At 56.5% G+C, this 13789-nt stretch overlaps 2 protein-coding genes across 4 annotated transcripts in view; both read left to right on the forward strand.

The window, feature by feature from the left end:
* MYOZ3 (myozenin 3) overlaps nt 1–13789 on the forward strand; it is a 136996-nt gene that overhangs the window by 85655 nt on the left and 37552 nt on the right. The window lies entirely within an intron of this gene.
* On the forward strand, nt 3698–13550 carry NDST1 (N-deacetylase and N-sulfotransferase 1). Of its 2 annotated transcripts, XM_057409551.1 has the most exons (14): nt 3698–4589; nt 4971–5453; nt 5662–5749; nt 5923–6077; nt 7168–7353; nt 7707–7835; nt 7996–8178; nt 8535–8631; nt 8779–8902; nt 9374–9548; nt 9752–9922; nt 10790–10899; nt 11722–11824; nt 11937–13550. In XM_057409551.1, exons 1-14 carry the CDS (start codon nt 4080–4082, stop codon nt 12054–12056), a joined length of 2634 nt encoding a protein of 877 aa, XP_057265534.1. In that variant the 5' UTR covers nt 3698–4079; the 3' UTR covers nt 12057–13550. The 2 variants fall into 2 exon arrangements, with proteins under 2 accessions (XP_057265534.1, XP_057265535.1); XM_057409552.1 differs by lacking the exon at nt 4971–5453.

Consider the following 13789-nt stretch of genomic DNA (forward strand, 5'->3'; position numbering starts at 1 on the left):
TTGCACTCACTCAAGCAGGTCCATGTCCCCCTTGTGTTGAGGGCCCCAGAGCTGACCAAGTGGGAGATAAGCAGATGTGTTGGTGAGGCCAAGCTGGCTGTATCCACTGTGGTGGTCAGATACGGGAAGGGAGGCATTGGAGCGAGCAGAAGAGATTGCAGATCGCTGAGCTGGCAATGCAATTTAGCATCCTGAGTCCAAATCCTCCTCCATCCAGGCTTAACCCCCAGGGCTGGCTTACGTGGGGAAGTGGAGCTGGAGTGGGGGTGATGAGGTGATTACCCAGCAGTGCTGGTGTGATGGGGCTCTCCCTCAGGGGTGAGGAGCAGGGTTATGGTGTGTAGGATGTGGCCTGATCTCTGTGGGTTGAATGTTTGGGAGACTGTGAGCTACTGGAGCCAGGGATTGGACATGGAAGGTCTTGGGGTCTCTTCTCCGTGCATGTGGATGCTTGCTGCCTCCCTTACAGCCCCTTCCAAAGTGGTGCAAGGGAGATGCGCACGCAGTTCCTTGCTGCATCGCACCATAGGTTTGAGCTCATCTCCCATCCCGGGGATGGGTTGGGACAGTTGATTTATCTGACAGCTGGGACTTGTGAACTGCCTGATGTTCACATCTTGCACCTGCAGCCGGACCTATTGCACCCTGATAAATCAAACCCTGCTGTGGCTGTCTGCTGGGACTGCCGATCCTTCCCTCTCCTCCGGATCTGCTTGCACTTCCTTGCTTATATTTAATCCTCCCATTGCATCCCTGCAAAATCTCACCGGAGCTTAAAGGAAGAGTGCTGCAAGCTGCTGACAGACGTGGTTTTGTCCCCTCCAGTGCCCCTCTGGCTTTCTGGGGTACAGTGGTTCCCCAAGGAGTGTTTCTGGCCAATGGCTCTGGACAGGGGGAAGCTGCAGCCCCCAAACCGTGCTGGGGAGTGGATTTAGTGAAGCTCTTCAACCATTTCCCCTTCCTCCTACAGCTGCCTTAGACTGAAGTGCTGATAGTAAAGGGCTTCCCTGGACACTGGTCCAGCCCTGCAGGGTGCTCCAGGCTCCGGCTGCACTGGGGAAGCTGATCGGATGCTGATTGTGTTTGTCAGGGCAGCCGGATTAAGAGCACTGTGGCTAAGCCTCCTCTCCAAACCTCTTCTTCAGTGGAGCCTGGGCCAGGGCTGTGCTCAGAAACCCACCAGAAGAGAGCATTTTCTGGGCCTCTTTTCTCCTGTGGTCGTTGGTGTGAGGCTGAGCACCCCCTGTGTGATGGGAGCCTGCTGGTGCTGTGTGATGTTTCTGGGGGCCTGAGGTCTGTGTGTGGGACTCTGGCTGACATTTCCAGCTAGTGCCTTTTAAATAAGCACTGTGGTTTTAAAAGGCACCTGAGCAGCCTCTAAAAATCAGGTTAAAAGGAAGTTTGACTCCTGCTGTCACCCTGCCAGCTCCTGTGAGCTTTCTTCTGTTTTACCATCGTGTTTCCCTTTTTGTTTCAGAAAGGCTGTTGCTCTTGAGAGCTGGTTTTGTGCTCTTGGAACTAAACCTGCTAATGCAAACCCTCCCTGACTTGCTGTTGGCTCTCCCACCACTGCCAGGGATGAGCAGGGGTTTGCTTGGCAGCGTGGAACCAGCACCCATTCATAGAACCCCAGCCTGGTTTGGGTTGAAGGGACCTTAAAGCTCATCCAGCTCCAACCCCTGCCACGGGCAGGGACACCTTCCACTAGAGCAAGTTGCTCCAAGCCCCTGTGTCCAACCTGGCCTTGAACACTGCCAGGGATGGGGCAGCCACAGCTTCTCTGGACACCCTGTGCTAGCGCCTCAGCACCCTCACAGGGAAGAACTTCTGCCTAAGAGCTCATTTAAATCTCCCTATGAGGATCGCTGACATAGGATTCACATGGGGAAAGCCCTGAGCTGGAGCATCCCCACCCCAGAGCATCCTCCCCATGAAGGGTTTTCTCTGCAGTGAACTGGCAGAGCAGGATTCCTGCTGCTTCCTGCCTCAGCACCGGCTTTGTGGGGCAGGATGCTGCCTGCCCTGGTCCCCGCTCACACGTGGCTGGCTGCTCCAGGGGTCCAATGCAGGTGTTGCTGTTGTGCTTTGAGTGGCAGACTCCCTCCCCAGGGAGAGCCAGTCAGTGTCTGCCTGGAGATGGCGCCTCAAAAGCCTGCTCATTAAGTACCATAATTAAAAGCTTTTAGAAGAGAATGGACTAACGAAGCCCCCTTGGAAATGCCAGGTGATGTAGATGTGGGGCCCCATTCCCATCTGCTGTGACTCGTGGAGGGTGGTGCAAGGATGGACACATGGTCATGCCCATCAGCCGCCATCTCCACCACTTGGCATCAAAGCTGCTGGTTGTCACTTGCCCACCCATCACCATGGGGATGTGTCTGCCAGCACCTACTGCTCCTGATAGATGAAAGAAACAGAGGGGGAGTGGGATGGCATGGGCAGTGTGCTTGAGAATGTGGTCCCAGCTCTTCACATCCCTAGGGATGGTACCTGGGCAGGGAAGCCTCCCTAAAAGCAAGTCCCATTGCGCTGCTTCTTTTGAACCTGGAGAAGTACCCTGGTCCAAAGCCCCGGTGGGGTGTTCTCCTTGGGATGCTGAAGGTCCCGCCCCACTGGAGGGAAGGAAGCTGTGAGCTGGGGCAGGGCACACCTCAGGGGCTGAGGAGCAAAGGCTCTCATGGTCCTGCCTGGAGATCATCCATGTGCACAAAGATAAATTACAAGTCAATAAATCCTGATGTCCCACTGTGCCTGGCATAGCCGGCAGTGAGGGATGGTGGTGGGTGCTGGTGATGGAGGCTGGCAGTGTGCATGGGGCCTGGATGAAGCAGCACGCTGCCGGCAGCGGGAAGCAGGTCCTGGAGCAGGGTTTATGCAGGAAGGGCAGGGATGACAGGATTACCCTGCCGAGCCCCAGCCTGTAATCCACAGTACCGCTCAGCGCACCACGTTTAATCCCGTTATGTACCTGGCTGGTGTCTGTGGGGTGGGTGCTCAGCCACGGTGCAGTGGGGCACAGAGAGCTCTCCCTGGGGAGGAACAGGGGCTCCTGCCCTTGTCCCCACCACTGGTGATGAGTTTGGGGACGAGCCACTGTACCAACACTTTCACTTCTTCTTTAAGCACAGTGGCTGCATCAGTGTGTGTGCCCTGGGTGACTTCACCCTCAGCAAGTAGTGCCCAATCCTTTTTTGTTTGTTTGTTTCTTTTCTTTTTTGAAATGGGCTTTTCACAGGGAAAAGGAAATATTCCCAAGGTCCCTTTGGCTCCGCGTGGCTGCTCTCATGTGCCCCTCTCAGTGACCTTGGCTGTTGGCTCCTGGCTCGGCCTCATGCTGGCTGTCTGCCTGTGTCCCTCCCTGCCCTTGGGCAGGGAGATGGGGCTCAGACCCCTCTCACCCCTGTTCTCACCACACTGTGCCAACAGGAGGAGTGGGGCTGCTTTTCCACCTGCTTCGTGTGATGGGGGCTCCTCTCCATAGCACCCCAGCGATGCTGCTGTGCTCCAGGCTCACACCACAGCCGGGGTCCCATGCACATGTGTGCTGCTGTGCTCATGCCACCACCAGGAGCTCACAGCACCCTCTCAGCAAGCCCTGGTGCACAGCAAGAGATCTGGCAGTAAAAGCATTGCCATTGGTACCAGCACCATCCATCCCTGCTCATCCCACCTCTCTCTTGCAGGGTGCTGCGTGGAGCCAGGACACCAGGACACCGCAGGGAGCCACCATGTCCCCATGCCTGCCGCAACCTGCGCCGAGGCCGCCCGCCGCCCCTTAGTGCCACTGCGGCCATGGTGCTGCTGCTGCAACCACTGCCACCACCACGGGGATTTCGGCTCGGCAAGGGGACTCTGGGTGCATCTGCCATGGTGACATGAATCGGGCAGCGAGGGACGCCAAAGCTGGAGGGAAGAGAGCCTGCCCGAGCGGTCCGCTAGTGGTTTAATTTATTAGGAGTACCCAGTTTGACTTTACCTGTTCTTTAGTGCATTGCTCGTTGCTTCTTCCCCTCCCCAGCACTCGCAAGGGGAGGGGGTGAGCAGGGAGAGGGGCCCCACCTCACCCCGCGGATGCAAGGATGACTGTGCTGGCCAGGGCCCGGCGCGGTGTCTGGCAGCTCTCCCCGCAGGTGGTGTTGCTCCTGCTCTTTGCCTTCTGCCTGCTCAGTGTTTTCGTCTCTGCTTATTATTTATATGGGTGGAAAAGGGGCTTGGAGCCCTCTGGGGATGTGGTGGGGCCGGACTGTGATGAGCCCAAGGTGGCCCCTTCCCGCTTGCTGCCACTGAAGACCCTCAAGGTGGCTGATTCCTCCCGCACGGACCCCTTGGTGCTGGTCTTTGTGGAGAGCCTCTACTCACAGCTTGGTCAGGAGATCGTGGCCATTCTGGAGTCGAGTCGCTTCAAATACAGGACAGAGATTGCCCCGGGGAAGGGGGACATGCCCACGCTGACCGACAAGGACCGGGGACGCTTTGCGCTCATCATCTATGAGAACATCCTCAAGTATGTCAACCTGGACGCCTGGAACCGGGAGCTGCTGGACAAGTACTGTGTAGAGTATGGCGTGGGCATCATCGGCTTCTTCAAGGTAAGGGGGTGCACGGGGTGAGCTGAGACCCCGCGGCCAAGATAGGCATAAACCAGGGGGGCTGTGGGGTCCCTGTAAAGACTTTGCCCTCCCCTTGCTGTCTGCAAGCAGCTTGAGATGGTGTGGAGCCAGCTCACAGCCTGGCATGGGCACAGGCTTCTAGTAGAGGGCACTATGATAGCCCTCTCCCTGTGGAAGGGCTGTGCAGCCCCTGCGTGTTTTGGGGGTAAAAACACACCTCTGGGATCATTAGCATCCCATTTCCCAGCTGCCTCCCCCCTTGCCATGGTCGGTGCCCCCAGTGAGCCCTTGCCTGCACAGCCAGTCTGGGCACTCATCCCCAGTACCCCACCTCCTCTAGCTCCTGTCTCTCCCATGCAGGCCAACGAGAACAGCCTGCTGAGTGCCCAGCTGAAGGGCTTCCCCCTCTTCCTCCACTCCAACCTGGCGCTGAAGGACTGCAGCATCAACCCCAAGTCTCCCCTGCTGTACATCACGCGCCCCAGCGAGGTGGAGAAGGGTGTGCTCCCCGGGGAGGACTGGACCGTCTTCCAGTCCAACCACTCCACCTACGAGCCTGTCCTCCTGGCCAAGACCAAGTCAGCCGAGTCCATCCCACACATGAGCGTGGATGCAGCGCTGCACACCACCGTGATGCAGGACCTGGGCCTTCACGATGGGATCCAGAGGGTGCTTTTTGGCAACAACCTCAACTTCTGGCTGCACAAGCTGGTTTTTGTGGACTCTGTCTCCTTCCTGACGGGCAAGAGGCTCTCCCTGCCCCTCGACCGCTACATCCTGGTGGACATCGATGATATCTTTGTGGGCAAGGAGGGCACGCGCATGAAGGTGGAAGATGTCAAGGTGTGGATGTGATGTCCTGGCTGGGTGGGCAGGGGAGGGATGGGTGCTTGTGCCTGCTCCAGAATGTTCCAGGGATGAGCTTTCCTGCTCCCAGAGCATCCCTTCTCCTTCTGTGAAGCTTTCTGGGACATGGTTCCTCACCCTGGCATAGCAGCCATCCCAGTGGCCACATCCTGAGGACATCTTGCTTTCTCTCCCCCTCTCCCAGGCACTGTTTGACACACAGAATGAGCTGCGCACCCACATCCCGAACTTCACCTTCAACCTGGGATACTCAGGGAAATTCTTCCACACGGGTAAGGAGGGTGAGGGCGTTGCTTTGCGAGTTGAGGCACAAACCGGTGCTCAGAGAGGCTGATGTTGGGGCTGCAGGGGTGTCCTTGGGCATCCCACCCTGCTGCACCCCATCAGCTGGTCACCAAGAGGGGCTCTGTGTGCCTGGTGGTGATGGTGGGTGTCATGCCCACAGGTACCGATGCTGAGGATGAAGGCGATGACCTGCTGCTGTCCTACGTGAGGGAGTTCTGGTGGTTCCCCCACATGTGGAGCCACATGCAGCCTCACCTCTTCCACAACCAGTCGGTGCTCGCCGAGCAGATGACCTTAAACAAGAAATTCGCTGTCGTGAGTAAGATGCTGCTGGTGGGGTTGCTTATGGTGGGGGGAGGATGGAGAAGTGGGGTGAAGAGGTGACCTGGGGGACAGTCTCTGCTTAGGGACCTGGTGATGTTAAGTCATGTCCCCCGCGTTACAGCTGGGTGGGTAAATCCATTTAGACACTAGTACCTGGAGCAAAAGGATTTATCTGCAGCAGCCAACTTGCTGCTGTGGCAGTGAGCTGCTCTCGTGTCTGTTCAGAGGGAGGTATCCCTTGTGCGTTGCAGCCATGCCTCCCTGGCCAACTCCATGGGGGATGCAGAGCTCCAATCCAGTGGGATGCGGGTTGGGTGCTCAGCCCCGTGCTGTTCAATGCTGGGCAATGATGTGGGATCCTGGAGCAGTGGCTGTGTGCCAGGAAGCTCAGGCTGGTGGAAACTCCCTCTGCAGGCCGAGCTGTTGGAGTTACGTTTGGTTCATAAAGACAGGCTTTGACCTTCAGCTTGGTAAGGGGTTGTCCGTCCTTTTGGACTATCCCCTTTGTGGTCCTAATAAAGTCAGAACTGAGACCAGATCATGCTGTGATCGAATGGTTTGCTCACAGCTGTCTTGAACCCAAACGAGTAGAGCCAGATTCATGGCCTAAGTGAGGGATCTTCAGGCTAACTTGAAATCATTGCCTGATAATTAAAGGTGCTTAGTATGAGGGAGACCAGACCACCCTTACTTGGGATGGGCAGTTTTCCAGCTCAATTTCTAGGCTGCTTTATAAACAATAGAAGCAGACTGGTATAAACCAATTTACAGTCCTATGTAGATATATCTCCTCATGCTCTGCAGAAGAGCTTTGTTGCTGTTGTGGACAGCAGAAATGGCAGGGATGAGGATGGTCCACATGAAGCAGACAAGCAAGTGTCCACCCAGCATGCCTGCTTCTGGGCTGCCTTTCAAGGAGACAGCCCTGGTTAGGAGAGGATGGGTGGACACAGCCTTGTCCTGGTTGCTCCCCAGAGGCACAAATAGTTGGGAATGGGCAGTCCCTTGGGGAGAGGTTGGTTTGGGACCTTGTGGTTTTGGGGTCTCCACAGTCACCCACTCCCTGCTGTCTTCTCTACAGGAGCATGGCATCCCCACTGACATGGGATACGCCGTGGCCCCCCACCATTCAGGTGTGTACCCCGTCCACGTGCAGTTGTACGAAGCTTGGAAGCAGGTTTGGTCAATCAAAGTGACAAGCACGGAGGAGTACCCCCACCTGAAACCCGCTCGCTATCGCCGTGGCTTCATCCACAATGGCATCATGGTAGGTGGCCAGGCTCCATCTTCTCTCTTCTTGCCTCCACCACCAAAACCCAGAACCTCAGTAGGTGGGTTTTGGGCAGCTTTGATTTGAGGAGGCTGTGCCCTCTGCTCATCCTGCATGGGGGAAGCTTACATAAGGACAGTTCTTGGCTCCTCCCTCTGTTCACCTTCATCCCTTGTGGGTAGCGGGATTTAAGTTGAGGGTGCTGAGGGACAGTAGAGCTGGTCCTGACCCCTGAGGGGTTAAGGACCCCCTTTTTGTTTAGAAGGAGAAAGGGACCCAGCCCTGGCTGCCCAGAGGAGGCAGTGTGGCCAATTCACCACCTACTCCATCCGTATCTTTCTCCTGCCCAGGTACTCCCCCGGCAAACCTGTGGCCTCTTCACACACACCATCTTCTACAACGAATACCCTGGTGGTTCCAGTGAGCTGGACAAAATCATCAACGGGGGTGAACTGTTCCTAACTGTGCTCCTCAACCCTGTGAGTACTGAACAGGGACAGACAGATGTCTCTTGCAGAACTGCTCCCCAGTACCACTGTAGGCGATGTCCCCAATGTCCTCATCCAGGGTGAGAGCCAGTGCATGGGACGGCTGCTGGTTGAGGTCCCACTAACCCCTGCTCCATCCTCTCTGCTTCAGATCAGCATCTTCATGACCCATCTGTCCAATTATGGCAACGACCGTCTGGGCTTGTACACCTTCAAGCACCTGGTCCGCTTCCTCAACTCCTGGACCAACCTGAAGCTGCAGACGTTGCCGCCGGTGCAGCTGGCACAGAAGTACTTCCAGATCTTCTCTGAGGAGAAGGACCCACTGTGGCAGGTACCCCCCATGCCTGGAATGGGGAGAGCAGCCATGTTTATTGTGTTGGGAGAGGGAAATAGGGTATATCTGGCCCTGGCTGTGGCAGGAGGTTGGAGTCAATGACCTCCTCAGGTCCCTTCCAGCATGGGTTTCTCTCTGATCCTCTGGGTGGCAGCGCTTTGAAATGTCTCTGTGGCTCTGGGGGTGGTGCCAGGAAGGAGTTTGCTCCATAGATGTGGAGATAAGCGTGGCCTTTTCCCTGCCTGCTGAGCAGTGTGGCCTCCCTGTGTGTCTGTTGGGGCTGGAGGGGGCTGAGCAGTGGTGTGTGGTCCCATCCAGCCTGCCCTGTCTCTAATCTTCCCTCTGTGTTTCAGGATCCCTGTGAAGACAAACGGCACAAAGACATTTGGTCCAAAGAAAAGACCTGTGACCGGTTCCCAAAGCTCCTCATCATTGGGCCTCAAAAAACAGGTACTTCCCTTCACCTTGGTGCCATGGGCATGCCAGGGGGATTGCCAGGTTCTTCACATTCCCAAAGAGCCTCTCAGCCCTTCTGCCATGCAGCAGAACTCAGAGGGAGGTTTGTCCCAAGTCAGCTCTTGCTTTGTCTGTCCAAAGGAACAACTGCCCTTTATCTCTTCTTGGGGATGCACCCAGACCTGAGCAGCAACTACCCCAGCTCAGAGACCTTCGAGGAGATACAGTTCTTCAACGGACACAACTATCACAAGGGCATCGATTGGTAGGTCTCCACACTGTGGGAGCTGAGCTGGGAGCACCAGTTCCTTTGGGAACAGGAGCAGTGGTGCTGTGGGGTTTCCCATCAGCCTTGTAACTGCTTGGCTTTTGGCAGCTCTGGGTGCTGCAGGGTGGGATGAATCCCACATGGGCTCTGCCCTGTGCCTTCAGGCCATCACATGGTTCGTCCACGAGGTGTTGTCTGTAAGGCAAAGGCTGCTTGTCGCGACTCAGAATTGCCCTTGGCAGAAGCCAGGCTTCTGTGCGTATGTTATCTCCTGGTTTTGGGGTCTGCATGGAGAATATTGTGAGGCCTGGCCCTCTGGAATGGCTGGAGGGGATTGTGGAGCCCCAGGCAATGTGTCAGAACTGGGGGGACTCTGCTTGGTACCGAGTGTTTGAGATATCACCTGCGAGGGGGGTTCTGGGGCATCTCGTGGTGCCTGTCCGCCCACCTCACACTGTGCCTCCCCAGGTACATGGAGTTCTTCCCCATCCCCTCCAACACCACCTCTGACTTCTACTTTGAGAAAAGTGCCAACTACTTTGACTCAGAAGTGGCTCCCCGGCGAGCTGCCGCCCTGCTCTCCAAGGCCAAAGTCATCACCATCCTCATCAACCCTGCAGATCGAGCCTACTCCTGGTATCAGGTGAGCTGCCCACCACTGCCTCTCCTCCACTGTGGGCAGCCCCCATGGGGTGGTGGGCAAGGGGATTCTATCAGCTTGGTTTGGGAGGGGGGAATTTTCTGGTTGAACACCATAGCATGGTGGTCTGGGACACACAGTGCCTCACGGGCAGCCCAGGATTTGGGTTGCCCCAGGAACAAACCTGCCTTGCTCCTGCCTGACAGCACCAGCGAGCTCACGACGACCCGGTTGCCCTGAAATACACCTTCCACGAGGTGATCACAGCAGGACCTGAGGCTGCTCCGAAGCTCCGGACCCTGCAGAACCGCTGCCTGGTGCCGGGCTGGTACGCCACACACATCGAGCGCTGGCTCAACAGCTACCACGCCAACCAGGTACGGATGGGAGCGCCCACTCCTACAGTGGCAGCACACTGGGGAGCATCCCTCACCAAGCAAGGGTGTGGGAGAAAGAGAGCTTGGGTCCAAAATCAGCTGTGAGGGTGCTCCCATGGGAGCTGCTTTTCCTATACACTAAAAAACACAGGGAGGGAGGGTAAAAGTACTTGGAGAAGGAGCAGAGGGGAGATACTGCACAAGGAAGCCCTTGTAGTGTGAGGGTGGTGATGGATGATGCCCAAAGATGTCCTTGTGCTGGTCCTCTGCCAAAGCAGGGTTGAAAATGAGCCCCGGGGTGAACGGCTGTGGGTGGCTCTGCATGGTCACCCCCCATTCACCCGCCACTCTTGGCCACAGACTCCCCTGGGCTGCCCTGTCTGGTGTCACCACGGCATCAGAGGACAAAAATAGCAGCAGAGCTGCCCGTGGTTGAGCTGTCTGCAGGGGAAACGGATGCTGGATGCCAGCTCTGCTGTGACCCGCTCACTGCAGTGCTGCTGGCACTGTGCAGGCTCAGTCCCCGAATGATTTTTCCACTGTCACTTAACCTTATAAAGTCTATTAGTTGGCTGCTGCTGGCGTAATTGCTGTAATGCAATCCTGGCTGGCTGCGGGTTGGGCAGCCCTGAGCTGAAGCTCTGATGTCCTGGATGGATCCTGGCCCTGGCTTTTGTTTGCATTTCATTTTCAACACCCAGTGTAAGTGAACACCAGAGCACATTAGCATCCAAAAGGGGACCCTGCACAGGCTGGTGGCCGGTTTGGCTTTGAGATGGCAAAAGGTGCAGTGGAGGTGGTGTTGTGCCCCAGGAGAGTAGGGCTGGGAGCCAGCAGCACCTCACTGCTGTGCCTTGCTCCTTGCAGATCCTGGTCCTGGACGGCAAGCTGCTCCGAACGGAGCCTGCCAGAGTGATGGAGACGGTCCAGAAATTCCTCGGTGTGACCAACTTCATCGATTATCACAAGACCCTGGCGTGAGTCCTTCCCCGAGCTTCTCCTTGCCCCTGGTGCAGCCTCCAGCCCTGGGGCTCTCCACAGAGCTCTCCTGGTTTTGGTGAGACCAGGGTTTCACCTGAGGCTGGAGCAGCAGCTCCTCATTGCTGCAACCTACACCAGGGTAGCTGTCGTCAGACAACATCCAACAAGTACCCTGCTTTGCTGTGCTTACCCAGACGCCGCAGCAGGGATGGTGGTGTCACACCAGGCAGCCTGGGAGCAGGTCTGGGCTCTTGAGCAGAGTTGAGGGACGCATTTGTGCTGTATGTGACAGTGTTGAGCCCTGGTACTCCGTCTCCTCATGCCCACACTGCAGGGAGCAGCTCTTGCTGCTGGCAGCATGGCACCTCTGTGGGTGTCACCTTGCTCTGAGCCTTCCAGACATTAAAGCCATTATGGGAAGCAGGAGGCTCCAGAGCTCTTAGAAAAGTAATAATCTACCTCTGTGCAGGGCTTGTCTACACACGTGGATGCTGTGAGTCTGCACCCAGGTGCTGTGGGCTCCTGAGGGCATCCAGGGCTGAAAGTGCCACAGGAAATAGTAACTAAACCTATGTAGGCCCCTGTCCTCCCTCAGCGGGGCAATGTGGTGATGAATGAACCTTGGTGGGCTGCTTACTGTGCAGCTGCACAAGGGAACCTGCTGTACCAGGGGGTCAGTAATGAGATGTTAGCTCGGATGTGGGTTTAAATGAGGTGGAGAAGTGCTCCTGTGGAGGCTTGGGAAGCAGAGGGGCTTGTTGCAATGCTGCGGAAAGTGTGTGGGGCAAGAGGGGTGAGGCAGAGCTCTCGCTTCACAGGTTTGATCCAAAGAAAGGATTCTGGTGTCAGCTTCTGGATGGAGGGAAAACGAAATGCTTGGGGAAGAGCAAAGGGAGGAAGTACCCCGAGATGGATTCGGACGTGAGTATGCAGAAGGCCTCATGGGATGGTCCCAAGCGGGGCCGGGAGGTAGTGCTGGGGCAATGGGCTTGGGGCTGGTCCCCTGACCCTCCTCTGTGTTCTCCCATTGCAGTCACGCGCCTTCCTGCGGGACTATTACAGGGACCATAACATAGAGCTCTCCAAGCTCCTGTACAAGATGGGGCAGACGCTGCCCACCTGGCTGCGAGAGGAGCTGCAGAGCACCAGGTAGCTGCTGCCCACCATGACCCAGCGATACCTGAGTGGGGATGGAGCCCTGCACCCGGCGGGACCTTCCTCAGCAATACCCGGCCTTGGAGGGGACCCCAGGAGGAGAAGGCTGCACTGGAGGCTGCCCAAGGCAGCCCGATTGCAGTCACTGTGCTGCCACCTACCCCATACCCCTTTCTATTTCATTTTATTTTCCCCTTTTAATTCCTGGACCTATCGGTGAGGTCCCTTCCTGCCCTACTCTGACATGGGGAAGTGGCACAAATTCCCCTTTTCTCAGCCCAAAATGGGCTTCAACTCCCTGGGCCTCAGGGCACAAAGAGCAGTCCCTCACCTCCTGGTCCGAGGGTGGAGAAGCCACTCTGGGCATGCTGGAGGTGACTTTGCTGAGCTGGAGCAGAAGAATGAGCTGGTGGAGACCCAAAGCGCAGAGGGACCCAAAGCCGCTCCTGCCACCAGCCCCACTGCACAAAACAGGAGAGTTTACTGGATTCCCCAACATCTACTTAGAAAAGTGGATTTTTCTATGAAAGGTTCAGGCATGAATTCTTTCATCATCTCTATTTGTTTTCAAGCTCCTCAGCCTCTTGTTCTCCCTCCATGGGCAGCATGATGGGACTGTGGCGGAGCAGGAGGCTGGTCCGGGTGTGCTGGTCCCAGTGTGCAGGTCCCAGGTTGAAGGTCCCGGTGTGCTCCTGTTCCCAGCAGCCCACCGTCAATCTTGTTCACTCGTGGTGTTTCCTGTGGTAAAGCCAAGCAGTGCCCAATGTCCCCTGGCACAGAGGAGAGCTGGATCTTGGGGACAGGGCGGACGTTGGGATAACGGCAGTCGGAAGGATGCTGAGAACTTCAAACCTCTTGAATATTAAAAACAAAAAGTATTTTAATAATGTTTGGGGGGGGGGGGGGGGGGGGGTCGTTTGGTTCTCATTTTGCAGGGGGTTGTTTTTCTTCAGTGCCAGAATTTGTACCGAAGCCCTGAGGGGTTCGTGTGGTCTTTTTGGTTATTACACGTGACGTTGGACGACGGTCAGTGCAGATACAGGGGATGGATTCCCAGCTGGAGATGCGGCTTTATGGTGGTGGTGCCATACAGAGCTGCATCCCTGTGTCCTGTCCCCTGGGGTTTGCTGCTGGGGATGGCAAATGAGACTGAGCCATCACAGGTTTACTGGGGTAAGCACCCAAATTCCCCCTTGGATGGAGGGATGCAGGGTGGCAGTGGTTGCTGCTGGAGGTGGATGTGGTACCCAGGATGCTGCCCTTGCCTCCGGAGCAGGAGGAACATGATGTTTCACCCTCAGTGAGAGGGGTCCCACAGGCAGGGGAGGGTTTCCACTGTCTTATTCCTGCAGGAGCCCCTGCAGCCATACATGGAGCCGTTGGGGGGCTGCATCCCCTCTGTCCTCCGTGGGGTTGTACTGGGAGCAGCTCCCAGGTGCTGGTGGAAGGTCCTGTTGAACCAACTGCTAATAAATGGGGGGCTCTGGTTTTACTTGCTGATTGTTGCCTGTTTCTCTTCGCTGGCATGATCACATCCTCCCCCTGGGGATCCCATCTGCCTTTGGGGCCCATTTTGGGGGGATATCTGGGGAGGAAGGGGCAGCCCTCCATGCACGAGGTGGCAGCAGCTGTCTAGTCCTGAATCTGGCCATGTTGCACAGCTTCCCATAGCCTCGTGTTCCTGGGATGGGGCCTGCATCCAGCCAGGACAGCATCCCGCATGTGTTAGCA

The sequence above is a fragment of the Pezoporus wallicus genome, unplaced genomic scaffold, assembly GCF_028554395.1.
Source record: "Pezoporus wallicus isolate ANWC-B61680 ecotype Strahan unplaced genomic scaffold, APGP_CSIRO_Pwel_v1 contig_8166, whole genome shotgun sequence".
Lineage (NCBI taxonomy): Eukaryota > Metazoa > Chordata > Aves > Psittaciformes > Psittacidae > Pezoporus > Pezoporus wallicus.